This window comes from Pimephales promelas, chromosome 9 (genome assembly GCF_988280905.1).
Source record: "Pimephales promelas chromosome 9, fPimPro1.hap1.1, whole genome shotgun sequence".
Lineage (NCBI taxonomy): Eukaryota > Metazoa > Chordata > Actinopteri > Cypriniformes > Leuciscidae > Pimephales > Pimephales promelas.
In genome coordinates this window covers 38640993-38657128 of record NC_142777.1, presented here as the reverse complement: position 1 = coordinate 38657128, position 16136 = coordinate 38640993, and the positions used below count along the sequence as shown (strand labels likewise).

Below are 16136 nucleotides of genomic sequence, written 5' to 3'. Positions count from 1 at the left end.
ATTCACAAAAAATTTTGTTTTATTTTTTCTTTGTTTTATTTGCATTAAAAAAAAAATACTATTGATGATCATTTTGTTAAAAAATATTTAATATTTTTATAAACTTATTATTGAAGGTAAACTACTATTAAAACAACGATTATTTAAAATGTTTTGATTTAAACTCTGCAGTGAAATCATGAAACCGTACACACACACATGTATGCTGTATGAGCTTAAAAACAGCACAGAAACGTCACAGATGAAAGAGGCGATTAAAAGCCAATGTTGGTCTGAGGAGGATCTCTTGTTTTCTGTCTGTTATCAGACATCAGGAACTCTGACGCTCAGTTTAATAACCGGCAGCTTCCGCTGAACAAACACAACCACAGCAGATGGAAAATGATGTTATCAGAGTTCAGACTCATCAGTGTTCCATAACACACACACACACACACACATTTGAATGCTTTTATTTGGATCTGAAAGATCAAATAAAAGCATTCAAGTGTGCGTGTGTGTGTGTGTCTGAGTGCGTGACACACACAGACACACACACACGCCCACAAACTTTACACATACACACTCTTACACAAACACGCACATACACATATACACACAAACATGCATAAACACTCACTCACTCACTCACTCACACACACACACACACACACACACACACACACATATATTAAATGTTCACTTTTTGGGTTAAATGTTCATGTGAAGAATATAAAATACTATATTTTTGGCAAAAAAAATAAAATAAAAATAATTATATTTAAAATATTGCTTAAAACCTTTCTGAAAGAGTCTCCTCTGCTCAGCAAGGCTGCATTTATTTGATCAAAAATGAAGTAAAACAGTGAAATATTATTATAATGTAAATCATCAGTTTTCTTTATGAATATATACAGTGAAGTGTAATTTATTCCTGAATTTATCATCATTACTCCAGTCTTCAGTGTCACATGATCCTACAGAAATCACTCTAATATGAGGATCTGATGATCAACACACAGTTATGATTATTATTAATGTTGAAAACAGTTGTGGAAGAACAGCATTTAATTGAAATATAATCTTTTGTAACATTATAAATGTCTTAACTGACACTTTTGATTGATTCAATGCATTTTTTATAAATTAAAGATTTAAAAAGTACAATTAAATTTTTTTTTTTATTCGAGACCTCAAACTTCTGAACGGTTTCTAACAAAACTAGAAAAATGACTTTCTATGTTAACGAAACATGCGGATACACATCAGCGTTTAAGAACATTTCTCCAACAGGCACCAGAGGAAGTGTGTGGCGTTTCTACGTTAGATGAGTAACGAGTCTCTCTAAACACAACGCAGAGTTTAAGTTTCATCATCATCATCATCATCATCATCATCATCATCTAAATTCATCTTCATAAATCAGTAAATCATTGTAAATCAATACATCGGATCGCAGTGGCTTCCGCTTGACACACACACACACACACACACAGGCTGGTAGAACGGTTTCTCCAGCATTGTGTGTGTGTGTGTGTGTGTGTGGGAGTGAAGCCTGTAATCAGAGCTGAGAGGGGAAGCGCCGAGTCTTTTCTTAGATCCAAACGTTACCACACTGCAAAAGGGACAAATTATGTGGCTCTCCACTACGGATGAGCTCTGGTGTCTCACACACACACACACACACACACACACACACACACACACACACACACACACACACACACACACACACACACACACTCTCTCTCTGGTGTGTTTTACATCTGTAACGGGTTTGGAGAGTCTAACCAAGTGCTCGAGTCTCAAGACCAGATCTGGGAAACTGAGACTGAAGGACAAAACAAACTACAGACCAAGTGTGTGTGTGTGTGTGTGTATGTGACTTCCTGCCACCCACGACAGAGCAGTAAATACTGTTCATATGAGGGTCATTACAAAGTATCACTCGGCAACAGAAGAATTCAACACACACACACACACACACACACAGAAACTAACATAGACACACACTTATAGATACACAAACACAAGAACACACACATACACACACACACACACACACACACGTAGAAACTAACATAGACACACACTTACAGACACATAAACACAAGAACACATACACACAGACACACACACATAGAAACTAACATAGACACACACTTATAGACACACAAACACACACACATAGAAACAAACACACACACACACCATCAACAAGTGGCTTTCTCCATGAAGTTGTGATGTAACACTATCTAAACATGATCTTCTCCAGCACTGATATCTAAACTCTCTTAAATCAGGAGTGAAGTGACTCATCATCTTTCTGTACCGAGATCAAATAATGATATTATGACTGACACACACTGACAAACACACACTGTGTGTGTGTGTGTGAGAGAGAGTCTGTTTACAATTACTGAGCACATAATGAATGTTCATCCAATGAGCCGCGCTGGCAGACTCGTCCCTCGCTGAGACCGAGGAGCAATTAACAACGGAAGGAAGGAGAGAACGAGCCAAAGAAAGACAGGCCGGCCAGAGGACGAGAGAGAGAGAAAGAGTGTGTGTGTGAGAGGGAGGGAGAGAGAGAGAGAGAGATTCCTTAAATAGGAATATTTAAAAGAAAAAGAGAAAAACTAATAAAATGACAAAGTTAAATTACTAATAACTGAACTAAAATTAAAATGAAAACCAAAGTTATAAGAATAAGAGCTATATATATATATATATATATATAAAAAGGATTAATCTTTGAGGAATACGTGCAGGTAATTTTTATATATATATATATATATATATATATATATATATATATATATATACACAGTATATATTAGTGAATAATTAGGGATGTACTGATATAACATTTTGGCTGATACCGATAATTCTTTATTTTTGACAGCCGATAACCGATATATTGGCCGATACTGATAATTCTTTATATATGAAAGCTGATAACCGATATATTGGCCAATACTGATAATTCTATATATATGAAAGCCGATAACCGATATATTGGCCGATACCGATAATTCTATATATATATAAAAAGCCGATAACCGATATATTGGCCGATAACGATAATTTTTTATATATGGAAGCCAATAACCGATATATTGGCCGAAACCGATAATTCTTTATATATGAAAGCCGATAACCGATATATTGGCCGATACCGATAATTCTTTACATTTGAAAGCTGATAACTGATATATTGGCTGATACGATAATTTTTATATTTGAAAGCTGATAACCGATATATTGGCTGATACGATAATTCTTTATATATGAAAGCCGATAACCGATATATTGGCCGATACCGACAATTCTTTATATATGAAAGCCGATAACCGATATATTGACCGATACGCTATTCTTTATATTTGAAAGCTGATAACTGATATATTGGCTGATACCGATAATTCTTTATATGTGAAAGCCGATAACCGATATATTGGCCGATACCGATAATTCTTTATATGTGAAAGCCGATAACCGATATATTGGCCGATACCGATAACTCTTTGTATATGAAAGCTGATAACCGATATATTGGCCGATACGCTATTCTTTATATTTGAAAGCTGATAACTGATATATTGGCTGATACCGATAATTCTTTATATGTGAAAGCCGATAACCGATATATTGGCCGATACCGATAATTCTTTATATGTGAAAGCCGATAACCGATATATTGGCTGATACGCTATTCTTTATATTTGAAAGCTGATAACTGATATATTGGCTGATACCGATAATTCTTTATATGTGAAAGCCGATAACCGATATATTGGCCGATACCGATAATTCTTTATATGTGAAAGCCGATAACCGATATATTGGCCGATACCGATAATTCTTTATATGTGAAAGCCGATAACCGATATATTGGCCGATACCGATAATTCTTTATATATGAAAGCCGATAACCGATATATTGACCGATACGCTATTCTTTATATTTGAAAGCTGATAACTGATATATTGGCTGATACCGATAATTCTTTATATGTGAAAGCCGATAACCGATATATTGGCCGATACCGATAATTCTTTATATGTGAAAGCCGATAACCGATATATTGGCCGATACCGATAATTCTTTATATATGAAAGCCGATAACCGATATATTGACCGATACCGCTATTCTTTATATTTGAAAGCTGATAACTGATATATTGGCTGATACCGATAATTCTTTATATGTGAAAGCCGATAACCGATATATTGGCCGATACCGATAATTCTTTATATATGAAAGCCGATAACCGATATATTGGCTGATACGATAATTCTTTATATGAAAACCGATAACCAATATATTGGCCGATACCGATAATTCTTTATATATAAAAGCCGATAACCGATATATTGGCCGATACGATAATTCTTTATATTTGAAAGCTGATAACCGATATATTGGCCGATACCGATAATTCTTTATATATGAAAGCCGATAACCGATATATTGGCTGATACGATAATTCTTTATATGAAAACCGATAACCAATATATTGGCCGATACCGATAATTCTTTATATATGAAAGCCGATAACCGATATATTGGCCGATACGATAATTCTTTATATATGAAAGCTGATAACAGACATATTGGCCGATACCGATAATTCTTTATATATGAAAGTCGATAACCGATATATTGGCCGATACCGATAATTCTTTATATATGAAAGCCGATAACCGATATATTGTCCGATACTGATAATTCTTTATATATGAAAGCTGATAAACGATATATTGGCTGATACCGATAATTCTTTATATATGAAAGCCGATAACCAAAATACTGTCCGGTACCGATAATTCTTTATATATGAAAGCCGATAACCGATATATTGTCCGATACTGATAATTCTTTATATATGAAAGCTGATAAACGATATATTGGCTGATACCGATAATTCTTTATATGTGAAAGCCGATAACCGATATATTGGCCGATACCGATAATTCTTTATATATGAAAGCCGATAACCGATATATTGACCGATACGCTATTCTTTATATTTGAAAGCTGATAACTGATATATTGGCTGATACCGATAATTCTTTATATGTGAAAGCCGATAACCGATATATTGGCCGATACCGATAATTCTTTATATGTGAAAGCCGATAACCGATATATTGGCCGATACCGATAATTCTTTATATATGAAAGCCGATAACCGATATATTGACCGATACCGCTATTCTTTATATTTGAAAGCTGATAACTGATATATTGGCTGATACCGATAATTCTTTATATGTGAAAGCCGATAACCGATATATTGGCCGATACCGATAATTCTTTATATATGAAAGCCGATAACCGATATATTGGCTGATACGATAATTCTTTATATGAAAACCGATAACCAATATATTGGCCGATACCGATAATTCTTTATATATAAAAGCCGATAACCGATATATTGGCCGATACGATAATTCTTTATATTTGAAAGCTGATAACCGATATATTGGCCGATACCGATAATTCTTTATATATGAAAGCCGATAACCGATATATTGGCTGATACGATAATTCTTTATATGAAAACCGATAACCAATATATTGGCCGATACCGATAATTCTTTATATATGAAAGCCGATAACCGATATATTGGCCGATACGATAATTCTTTATATATGAAAGCTGATAACAGACATATTGGCCGATACCGATAATTCTTTATATATGAAAGTCGATAACCGATATATTGGCCGATACCGATAATTCTTTATATATGAAAGCCGATAACCGATATATTGTCCGATACTGATAATTCTTTATATATGAAAGCTGATAAACGATATATTGGCTGATACCGATAATTCTTTATATATGAAAGCCGATAACCAAAATACTGTCCGGTACCGATAATTCTTTATATATGAAAGCCGATAACCGATATATTGTCCGATACTGATAATTCTTTATATATGAAAGCTGATAAACGATATATTGGCTGATACCGATAATTCTTTATATATGAAAGCTGATAACCGATATATCGGCTGATAAATCTAAATCCAAATTTTGATGTAATTTTTGAGAGCCTGATTACAAAAACAAAACTCTCGCCATTAAAAGCCACCTCCCAAACACACACTTATGATGATCTCATTATGATGTTATGTAACCGATATGACAGACTTGCGCTGAACCGTATTTTCCTTTTTTAAGTGATTTCAATCATATTTCAAGCAAATCAAAACCAATGTCAATAATTAATTGACAATAATGAGATAATGAAATACATTATTTATCCGGTTTAATATATCAGCCATATTTTCTTATCAGGCCGATAACAATAGCGTTAAAAACCAACATATATCGGCCGATACCGATATGGTGGCCGATATATCGTTCACCCCTGCAGAAGACAGCCGTTATGACTCATATCAAGATTTGTTCTCGTCTGAGAGTTTGTACAGTCAAAGCGATAATATCACTGAAATATAAAGGTTACGTTTTTTGTTTTGATTGGGGGAACCAGCTTCATTATATGGACAAATTAGTCAACTCTTTGTTCAATCAATTTAGAAAATAATAGACAACAGTACACAAAACAAGGAATATCTGACAAATATGAAAACCATGAGCACTATAGACATTCCCAGGCATTGAAAGCATAATTTTAATGTTTCCCAGGACTGCAGGAAGCTTGCGAACTATTAAATGACTGTTATATCCTCACTCATAGCTCAAGTTTTGTGAATGTTTTCGTTTCTCATGCAAAAAACAGCATGGAATTCTACTGTGTATGAACAATAAACCATAAACTTATGAATGTTTATGGCCTCAGGATTTACTACATTCAATCACTGCAAAAACATGATGTTCTTCCTCAGTGTTTCGGTCTCGTTTTCCAGAACTAACATCTAAACATTAATAAATCAAGACACATTTACTGAAGAAGAAGCAAAATTACTGAAGATATGAAGTCTTGTTTAATGAACAATTGATCAAAATGAGTTTGAGTTTAAAACAAGAACAAATATCTGCTAATGAGTCAAATAAATAATCTCGTTTTCCCTTTGAATTGAGATTATATTTCTGTCTCCATATGCAGATAATTGTTCTTGTCTTTCTCCAAGCATAAACATTTAGATCAGTTTTCTGATGATATCTTCAGTCATTTCGCTTCTCCAGTAAATGTATCTTGATTTAATAGGCTTAGATATTCATACTGGAAAACAAGACAAGCATTTTGTAGTCAACCCATCAAGTTTATAGTCAAACTATCAGGAAAATTGCATCACAATGCAGATGCTCTTTCAACACCCACTGTAAAAACCTCTTTCTGGAAAGCGTAGCATGTGGAGGGCGAGCGACGGGTTTAATCTTCAAGGACTTGGGAGATTTCCTGAAGTTCTGGTGGTCTGATCCAGTCAGAAGACAAGACCAAACATGCTGGAAATCCCTGCCAGAAACCTCACAAAGAGCCTTCATTTCCCCTGTCTCTCGCCCTCTCTCTCTCACACAAAGAGCCTTCATTTCCCCTGTCTCTCGCCCTCTCTCTCTCTCTCTCTCTCACAAAGAGCCTTCATTTCCCCTGTCTCTCGCTCTCTCTCTCTCTCTCTCTCACACACACAAAGAGCCTTCATTTCCCCTCTCTCGCCCTCTCTCTCTCTCTCTCTCACAAAGAGCCTTCTTTTTCCCCGTCGCTCGTTCTCTCTCTCTCTCTCTAAAGAGCTAAGCAGAGCGTCGGAAACGCTGTGTGTGTGTGTGTGTGTGTGTGTGAGTGTGTGTCTGATCTTTTGTATCACCTAAATCCAGTTCCGTTAAGCTGAACACGAATGTTTTCAACCGTCGTTCAAGTTGAAAATTACACAACAACTTCTGGTTGCAAGATACACTTACTGGAGAAATTCAAAATAAAAATAAATCAATCTTAAATAGCAATATTTTATATTATATCTAAACTAAAATTAACATGAAAATAAATCTTTTAAAACTAAATAGCAATATTTGAACAAAACTAAACACTGAAAAAATGACAAAGGCATTAACCCTTATGCTGCATTAGGGACATTTTTGGTCTTTTGCAGTTTAATTTCTTTGACCATTTTGGCTGTTTTAATGCAAATGGTATGAAATTTGGCAAAATTGTGACTTTTTGGATACATGTAAAAAATGTGATCCCATTTTGCAAAATATGTATAACACACACTGTGTAGATCAAATAGTAACACTCAGCACCATAAAGACCAAAAATGGCCCATTGAAACCCATTAAAACGTTGTTTAAATCTGAGGCTGTCAGTAATACATGAAACATGATTTCTGCACAAACATCCTTTCATTTTGAAGCAAAAGCATTATATTTGCATTATATAGTGTATTCCACCAGATGACGTCACTACATATTTATTCCCTATGGGTGGAAATGCACCTTATTTTAGGCAATAGGCAATGTTTAATAGGTGGCCATTTTTGGTCTCTAACGCGCTAAGTGGGATTTTTTGCAAAGTGGGACTGTGATAATCCAAATCTAAAGTTTTCTCTTTGCATTTAGTTTATTGAAAATAATTGAATTTTTGTGTTTTTTCCTCTTATACAAATCGATGGTTTCGCAAACAAAACTGGTAATTAAAGGGTTAAAATCCTGAAATTGAATACATTTTTGGTAGTTATGATGAGGACTGATGCTGGTTAAAAGATTTAACTTGGTAAAAGTGGAAAATAATAATAATATATAATATTTTAGGCAATGTTTAATATGTGGCCATTTTTTGTCCTTAATGCACTCAACGGTGTTAAAAATCTAATGCAGCACAAGGGTTAAACAAACCTACTCAAAATTTAAATAAAACTAACATAAAAAAACACAAAAAAATTCAAACCAAATAAAATAAATTAAACCTAAATATCAATATTTTTAAAACTAACAAACAAAAACCTAATAAAATGAAATTTCCGAGCACGATTTACTTAAGTGTAACACTTTCTCACAAATATTGCTTTCTGAAAAAAATATCATTCACATTTAAAAATGTGATTCATTTAAACTGCAACAAATACAATCACAATGCACAGTAAACTAGTTCGTTATATCAATCTTGCATAATCACTCACTCAAACCATTCAAACTCACAATCACTCACACACACTCATAATCACTCACAAACACACTCTCTCATATACTCACACTCAAAATCTCTCTCACAATCACTCACTCACGGGAATGAGACGGTATATCCGAGTAAAACGGTTTCTGGAACAAGAACAAATGTGGGCGGGGCTTGATTTTGTCTGTGGAGATATGATTGGACGGTTGTGGTTTGCTGTTGCTGGATCTCATGTGAGTGACATGAGCACGAATAAATCATTTATAATAAATACTGCAATATCCCATTAAAAACAGAACAAGATCGGTCAATTCTGATCTCATGGTGACGTTTAACAGGGAAAACTGTTCCAGTCCAAACAGAGAAACTGAACACACTCGAATAATGCTGATGTACGGCGCCAGTGTTCACACACACACACGACTGAAACTCAATGTGTGTGAGGACAGAATGATTACAACACCAGTATAAAAGCAAACAAATACAAATAAAAATCAGATTTTTTTTTTAACTGCATGAATTTGCAAATAAATGATTCAAAATGAAACCAGTGAACTGGATTTAACTGGACTGGTCTGGCGCCCCCTTCTGTTCAGAAGAGCAAACTCAGGGTTGCAGGATTAGCTCAGAGTTGACCAAACTAAACCAATCCAACCAGGGTTTGTTGGTCCCATGATGCTCTCTGTCAGCTCAGGCTTTGATCCTGAGTTTAGGAGTGACATCATCAGTCGCGAACAGCCAATCACACGCCGAGAAACTCATTCGAAACGAGAGAAGCTGCGAAATTCACTTGTTACATAAAATACTAAGAATTTAAACAAATTTACATGTTTACTATGAAAGAGGACAACGGTCTCCAGTTAGTTTATATAGTTTATACAGAGAGAATTGAACATGTAGTCATCGATTCGAAAGCGTATTTATATTACCTTTATATATTATTCATTTAAACTCTGCGTGATAATAAAATTGTACATGTGTGATCGATTACGGCTATGATAATTACATAATACACCTAAATCATAATAAGCACTACTAAAAGCCAGACGGATTTGTCTTTTAAATCATTTGCTGTGTTGAGCTTTAATGTGGAGTGGAAACAGGCGGAGGGACTTTATCGCATCAGACATGTGACACTTTGCTCACAGCTGATTGGTCCAAGTCCGGTTTGAGATCAGGCTACCACCATCACCATCAGTGCTAACTAAACTTACACACACCTGGCTATCCACACCTGGTTAAACCAACACACAACACAAACTCACTGACACACAACTAAACACCACAGAGAAGCAGTGGTGGAATGTAACGAAGTACAAATACTTTGTTACTTTACTTAAGTACATTTTTCTCGTATCTTTACTTTACTTAAGTAGAATAAATAGTGCATACTTTTTACTTTTACTTCGTTACATTTTGCAGCAATTATTCTACTTTCTACTCCACTACATTTCTACAGCTTCTGTTACATTTTCGTTACATTTTCTGATCAGTTTTTCCCCTGCCAAAACGTAATCTGACCGTCCGTTCGTTGCACGTTTGTCTCACCAGTGACGTTTGGTTGCCATAGATACAGTATATCAACCCGGTCACACATGCGTCTCACACGCAGTGTGTTTATCATGCAACTCATACGCGAAAATTTGTTTTTACGTGCATAGGAAACACACCGTGTGTAATATATGTTTGGTTTGGTTAGGATTATGGCAAGCCAAGAGGTTCAGAATTACACCATAAATGAATCGCTTTTACTGCCAAAGGATAAGCATGATATTGCCTAATTGCAAGCTTGTTTCAGAAATGGTGACATTTTTTTCCATCATTATTGAACATCATTATAGGAGTAGGCTATTAGGTTGAATGAGTTAGAATTAAATGTTTTATTAATCATTAGAAAATAGACATTAAGAGAATAAATTGTTATGCAAGTACTTTTACTTTTAATACTTAAAGTACATTTAAAATCAGGTACTTTTTACTTTTTACTTAAGTATGGCTGTCATTGTGTTACTTCTACTTTTACTAAAGTAAATATTTATCTGGGTATTTGTACTTTTACTGAAGTACTGAGATTCAGTTCTTCCTCCACCACTGCAGAGAAGGTTCAGAGAGAGAGAGAGAGATTCACAAATCAATCACCCTTCAGCCACTTTAAAGCCATATTAAAATGTTTGAACTAATTAAAATGAGTCTAAAAATATGATTGTCTGTATAATAAATATTGATGGAGCTGAACCTGCTGTAAAGAAGAATGTGCATGTGTGTGTGTGTGTGTGTGTGTGTGTGTGACTCCAGTAGGACGGGTGTATCCCAGTGGGGGTTTGAGACAAATGGAGGAGCTGTCAATCAAGAGTGATGAAGAAGAGTGATTGACAGCTGCTGTGAGCCTCCGAGCCAACTCATAAACCCAGCAGGAGGAAACGTGTGTGTGTGTGTGTGTGTGTTGGTGATCTTACCTTGTCAATCATATCAGGTCTGTTGGTTGCGGCGAGGACTGTGACGTCTTTGAGCTGCTCGATGCCGTCCATCTCGGTCAGCAGCTGAGCCAGCACTCGATCCCCGACACCGGCCGACACCTGAGAACTGCACAACACAACACAACACAACACAACACAACATTAACACAACATAACACTAACATCAACACAACACAACACAACTCATCAACATTAACACAACATCAACACCAACACAAACCCCCCGCCTGAGAACTGCACAACACAACACTGCGTGCCGTCAGCAGGGTTAGCATTAGCCAGGCACAGTACAGCACTGTGTGTGTGTGTGTGTGTGTGTGGATTGATTAAAGGCAAAAACATTCATCAGTTAATCAATGTGTCATTCACAATTCAATCCAGTAAATGAATCTCTGACTCAGCAGAACAAACCTGCTTCAGATTTACACTGAAGTGTGTGTGTGTGTGTGTGTGATGCCTGTCAGACGCTTAAAACACTGTGCACTTTATTAATTAAATAAGCAAAGAGCCAAACAAATAAAAACACATTTTATTGCTCAGTGTTTGAGATTCACACACACGATGCTTTAGTAATAAAGTCATTGATGATTCTGTTGTTACCTTCCTCTTGCCACTGCTAAAGCATCAATCTCATCAAAGAAAATGATGGACGGAGCCACTGTTCTGGCCTTCCGAAAGACCTACGGAAACACACACACACACACACACACACACACACGAGTTTACACATTATTATATTAAAACTGATGCATATGGTAGCGAACAAATCACCTTTTGAAAGTAACTTGAGAAGATTGAATCATTTAGTGTTACACCCGTAGGTGGCGACAAGTGAGAGTTAAAGTGTGTTTGTGAAACAAGTGAACTCTTTATGAGCGAGTCATTGAATCATTCACTCAGTAAGTCTTTATGAGCGAGTCATTGAATCATTCACTCAGTAAAAGTCTTTATGAACAAGTCATTGAATCATTCACTCAGTAAGTCTTTATGAGCGAGTCATTGAATCATTCACTCAGTAAGGCTTTATGAGCGAGTCATTGAATCATTCACTCAGTAAGTCTTTATGAGCGAGTCATTGAATCATTCACTCAGTAAAAGTCTTTATGAGCGAGTCATTGAATCATTCACTCAGTAAGTCTTTATGAGCGAGTCATTGAATCATTCACTCAGTAAGGCTTTATGAGCGAGTCATTGAATCATTCACTCAGTAAAAGTCTTTATGAGCGAGTCATTGAATCATTCACTCAGTAAAAGTCTTTATGAGCGAGTCATTGAATCATTCACTCAGTAAGTCTTTATGAGCGAGTCATTGAATCATTCACTCAGTAAGTCTGTATGAGCGAGTCATTGAATCATTCACTCAGTAAAAGTCTTTATGAGCGAGTCATTGAATCATTCACTCAGTAAAAGTTTTTAAGAGAGAGTCATTCAATCATTCACTCAGTAAGTCTTTATGAGCGAGTCATTGAATCATTCACTCAGTAAGTCTTTATGAGCGAGTCATTGAATCATTCACTCAGTAAAAGTCTTTATGAGTGAGTCATTGAATCATTCACTCAGTAAAAGTCTTTATGAGCGAGTCATTGAATCATTCACTCAGTAAAAGGCTTTATGAGTGAGTCATTGAATCATTCACTCAGTAAAAGTCTTTATGGGCGAGTCATTGAATCATTCACTCAGTAAAAGTCTTTATGGGCGAGTCATTGAATCATTCACTCAGTAAAAGTCTTTATGAGCGAGTCATTGAATCATTCACTCAGTAAAAGTCTTTAAGAGAGAGTCATTGAATCATTCACTCAGTAAAAGTCTTTATGGGCGAGTCATTGAATCATTCACTCAGTAAAAGTCTTTGAGCGAGTCATTGAATCATTCACTCAGTAAAAGTCTTTATGAGTGAGTCATTGAATCATTCACTCAGTAAAAGTCTTTATGAGCGAGTCATTGAATCATTCACTCAGTAAGTCTTTATGAGCGAGTCATTGAATCATTCACTCAGTAAAAGTCTTTATGAACAAGTCATTGAATCATTCACTCAGTAAGTCTTTATGAGCGAGTCATTGAATCATTCACTCAGTAAGGCTTTATGAGCGAGTCATTGAATCATTCACTCAGTAAGTCTTTATGAGCGAATCATTGAATCATTCACTCAGTAAAAGTCTTTATGAGCGAGTCATTGAATCATTCACTCAGTAAGTCTTTATGAGCGAGTCATTGAATCATTCACTGAGTAAGGCTTTATGAGCGAGTCATTGAATCATTCACTCAGTAAAAGTCTTTATGAGCGAGTCATTGAATCATTCACTCAGTAAAAGTCTTTATGAGCGAGTCATTGAATCATTCACTCAGTAAAAGTCTTTATGAGCGAGTCATTGAATCATTCACTCAGTAAGTCTTTATGAGCGAGTCATTGAATCATTCACTCAGTAAGTCTTTATGAGCGAGTCATTGAATCATTCACTCAGTAAAAGTCTTTATGAGCGAGTCATTGAATCATTCACTCAGTAAAAGTCTTTAAGAGAGAGTCATTCAATCATTCACTCAGTAAGTCTTTATGAGCGAGTCATTGAATCATTCACTCAGTAAGTCTTTATGAGCGAGTCATTGAATCATTCACTCAGTAAAAGTCTTTATGAGTGAGTCATTGAATCATTCACTCAATAAAAGGCTTTATGAGCAAGTCATTGAATCATTCACTCAGTAAAAGGCTTTATGAGTGAGTCATTGAATCATTCACTCAGTAAAAGGCTTTATGAGCGAGACATTGAATCATTCACTCAGTAAAAGTCTTTATGAGCGAGTCATTGAATCATTCACTCAGTAAAAGTCTTTATGGGCGAGTCATTGAATCATTCACTCAGTAAAAGTCTTTATGGGCGAGTCATTGAATCATTCACTCAGTAAAAGTCTTTGAGCGAGTCATTGAATCATTCACTCAGTAAGTCTTTATGAGTGAGTCATTGAATCATTCACTCAGTAAAAGTCTTTATGGGCGAGTCATTGAATCATTCACTCAGTAAAAGTCTTTATGAGCGAGTCATTGAATCATTCACTCAGTAAAAGTCTTTATGAGCGAGTCATTGAATCATTCACTCAGTAAGTCTTTATGAGCGAGTCATTGAATCATTCACTCAGTAAAAGTCTTTATGAGCGAGTCATTGAATCATTCACTCAGTAAAAGTCTTTAAGAGAGAGTCATTCAATCATTCACTCAGTAAGTCTTTATGAGCGAGTCATTGAATCATTCACTCAGTAAGTCTTTATGAGCGAGTCATTGAATCATTCACTCAGTAAAAGTCTTTATGAGTGAGTCATTGAATCATTCACTCAATAAAAGGCTTTATGAGCAAGTCATTGAATCATTCACTCAGTAAAAGGCTTTATGAGTGAGTCATTGAATCATTCACTCAGTAAAAGGCTTTATGAGCGAGACATTGAATCATTCACTCAGTAAAAGTCTTTATGAGCGAGTCATTGAATCATTCACTCAGTAAAAGTCTTTATGGGCGAGTCATTGAATCATTCACTCAGTAAAAGTCTTTATGGGCGAGTCATTGAATCATTCACTCAGTAAAAGTCTTTGAGCGAGTCATTGAATCATTCACTCAGTAAAAGTCTTTATGAGTGAGTCATTGAATCATTCACTCAGTAAAAGTCTTTATGAGTGAGTCATTGAATCATTCACTCAGTAAGTCTTTATGAGCGAGTCATTGAATCATTCACTCAGTAAAAGTCTTTATGATCAAGTCATTGAATCATTCATTCAGTAAAAGTCTTTATGAGCGAGTCATTGAATCATTCACTCAGTAAAAGTCTTTATGAGCGAGTCATTGAATCATTCACTCAGTAAAAGTCTTTATGAGCGAGTCATTGAATCATTCACTCAGTAAAAGTCTTTATGAGCGAGTCATTGAATCATTCACTCAGTAAAAGTCTTTATGAGCGAGTCATTGAATCATTCACTCAGTAAAAGTCTTTATGAGCGAGTCATTGAATCATTCACTCAGTAAAAGTCTTTATGAGCGAGTCATTGAATCATTCACTCAGTAAAAGTCTTTATGAGCGAGTCATTGAATCATTCACTCAGTAAAAGTCTTTATGAGCGAGTCATTGAATCATTCACTCAGTAAAAGTTTTTATGAGCGAGTCATTGAATCATTCACTCAGTAAGTCTTTATGAGCGAGTCATTGAATCATTCACTCAGTAAGTCTTTATGAGCGAGTCATTGAATCATTCACTCAGTAAAAGTCTTTATGAGTGAGTCATTGAATCATTCACTCAATAAAAGGCTTTATGAGCAAGTCATTGAATCATTCACTCAGTAAAAGGCTTTATGAGTGAGTCATTGAATCATTCACTCAGTAAAAGGCTTTATGAGCGAGACATTGAATCATTCACTCAGTAAAAGTCTTTATGAGCGAGTCATTGAATCATTCACTCAGTAAAAGTCTTTATGGGCGAGTCATTGAATCATTCACTCAGTAAAAGTCTTTATGGGCGAGTCATTGAATCATTCACTCAGTAAAAGTCTTTGAGCGAGTCATTGAATCATTCACTCAGTAAAAGTCTTTATGAGTGAGTCATTGAATCATTC

At 35.5% G+C, this 16136-nt stretch overlaps 1 protein-coding gene across 2 annotated transcripts in view; it reads right to left on the bottom strand.

Moving 5' to 3' along the window:
- Window positions 1-16136, bottom strand: part of afg2a (AAA ATPase AFG2A) — a 44068-nt gene that overhangs the window by 13764 nt on the left and 14168 nt on the right. For both annotated transcript variants that reach the window (XM_089135147.1, XM_039655131.2), the window contains exons 13-14: window positions 12145-12224; window positions 11524-11650 (exon numbers count right to left, since the gene is read on the bottom strand). In XM_089135147.1, the coding sequence (XP_088991273.1) occupies window positions 11524-11650; window positions 12145-12224 (207 nt within the window). The remainder of the gene's footprint in view (window positions 1-11523; window positions 11651-12144; window positions 12225-16136) is intronic.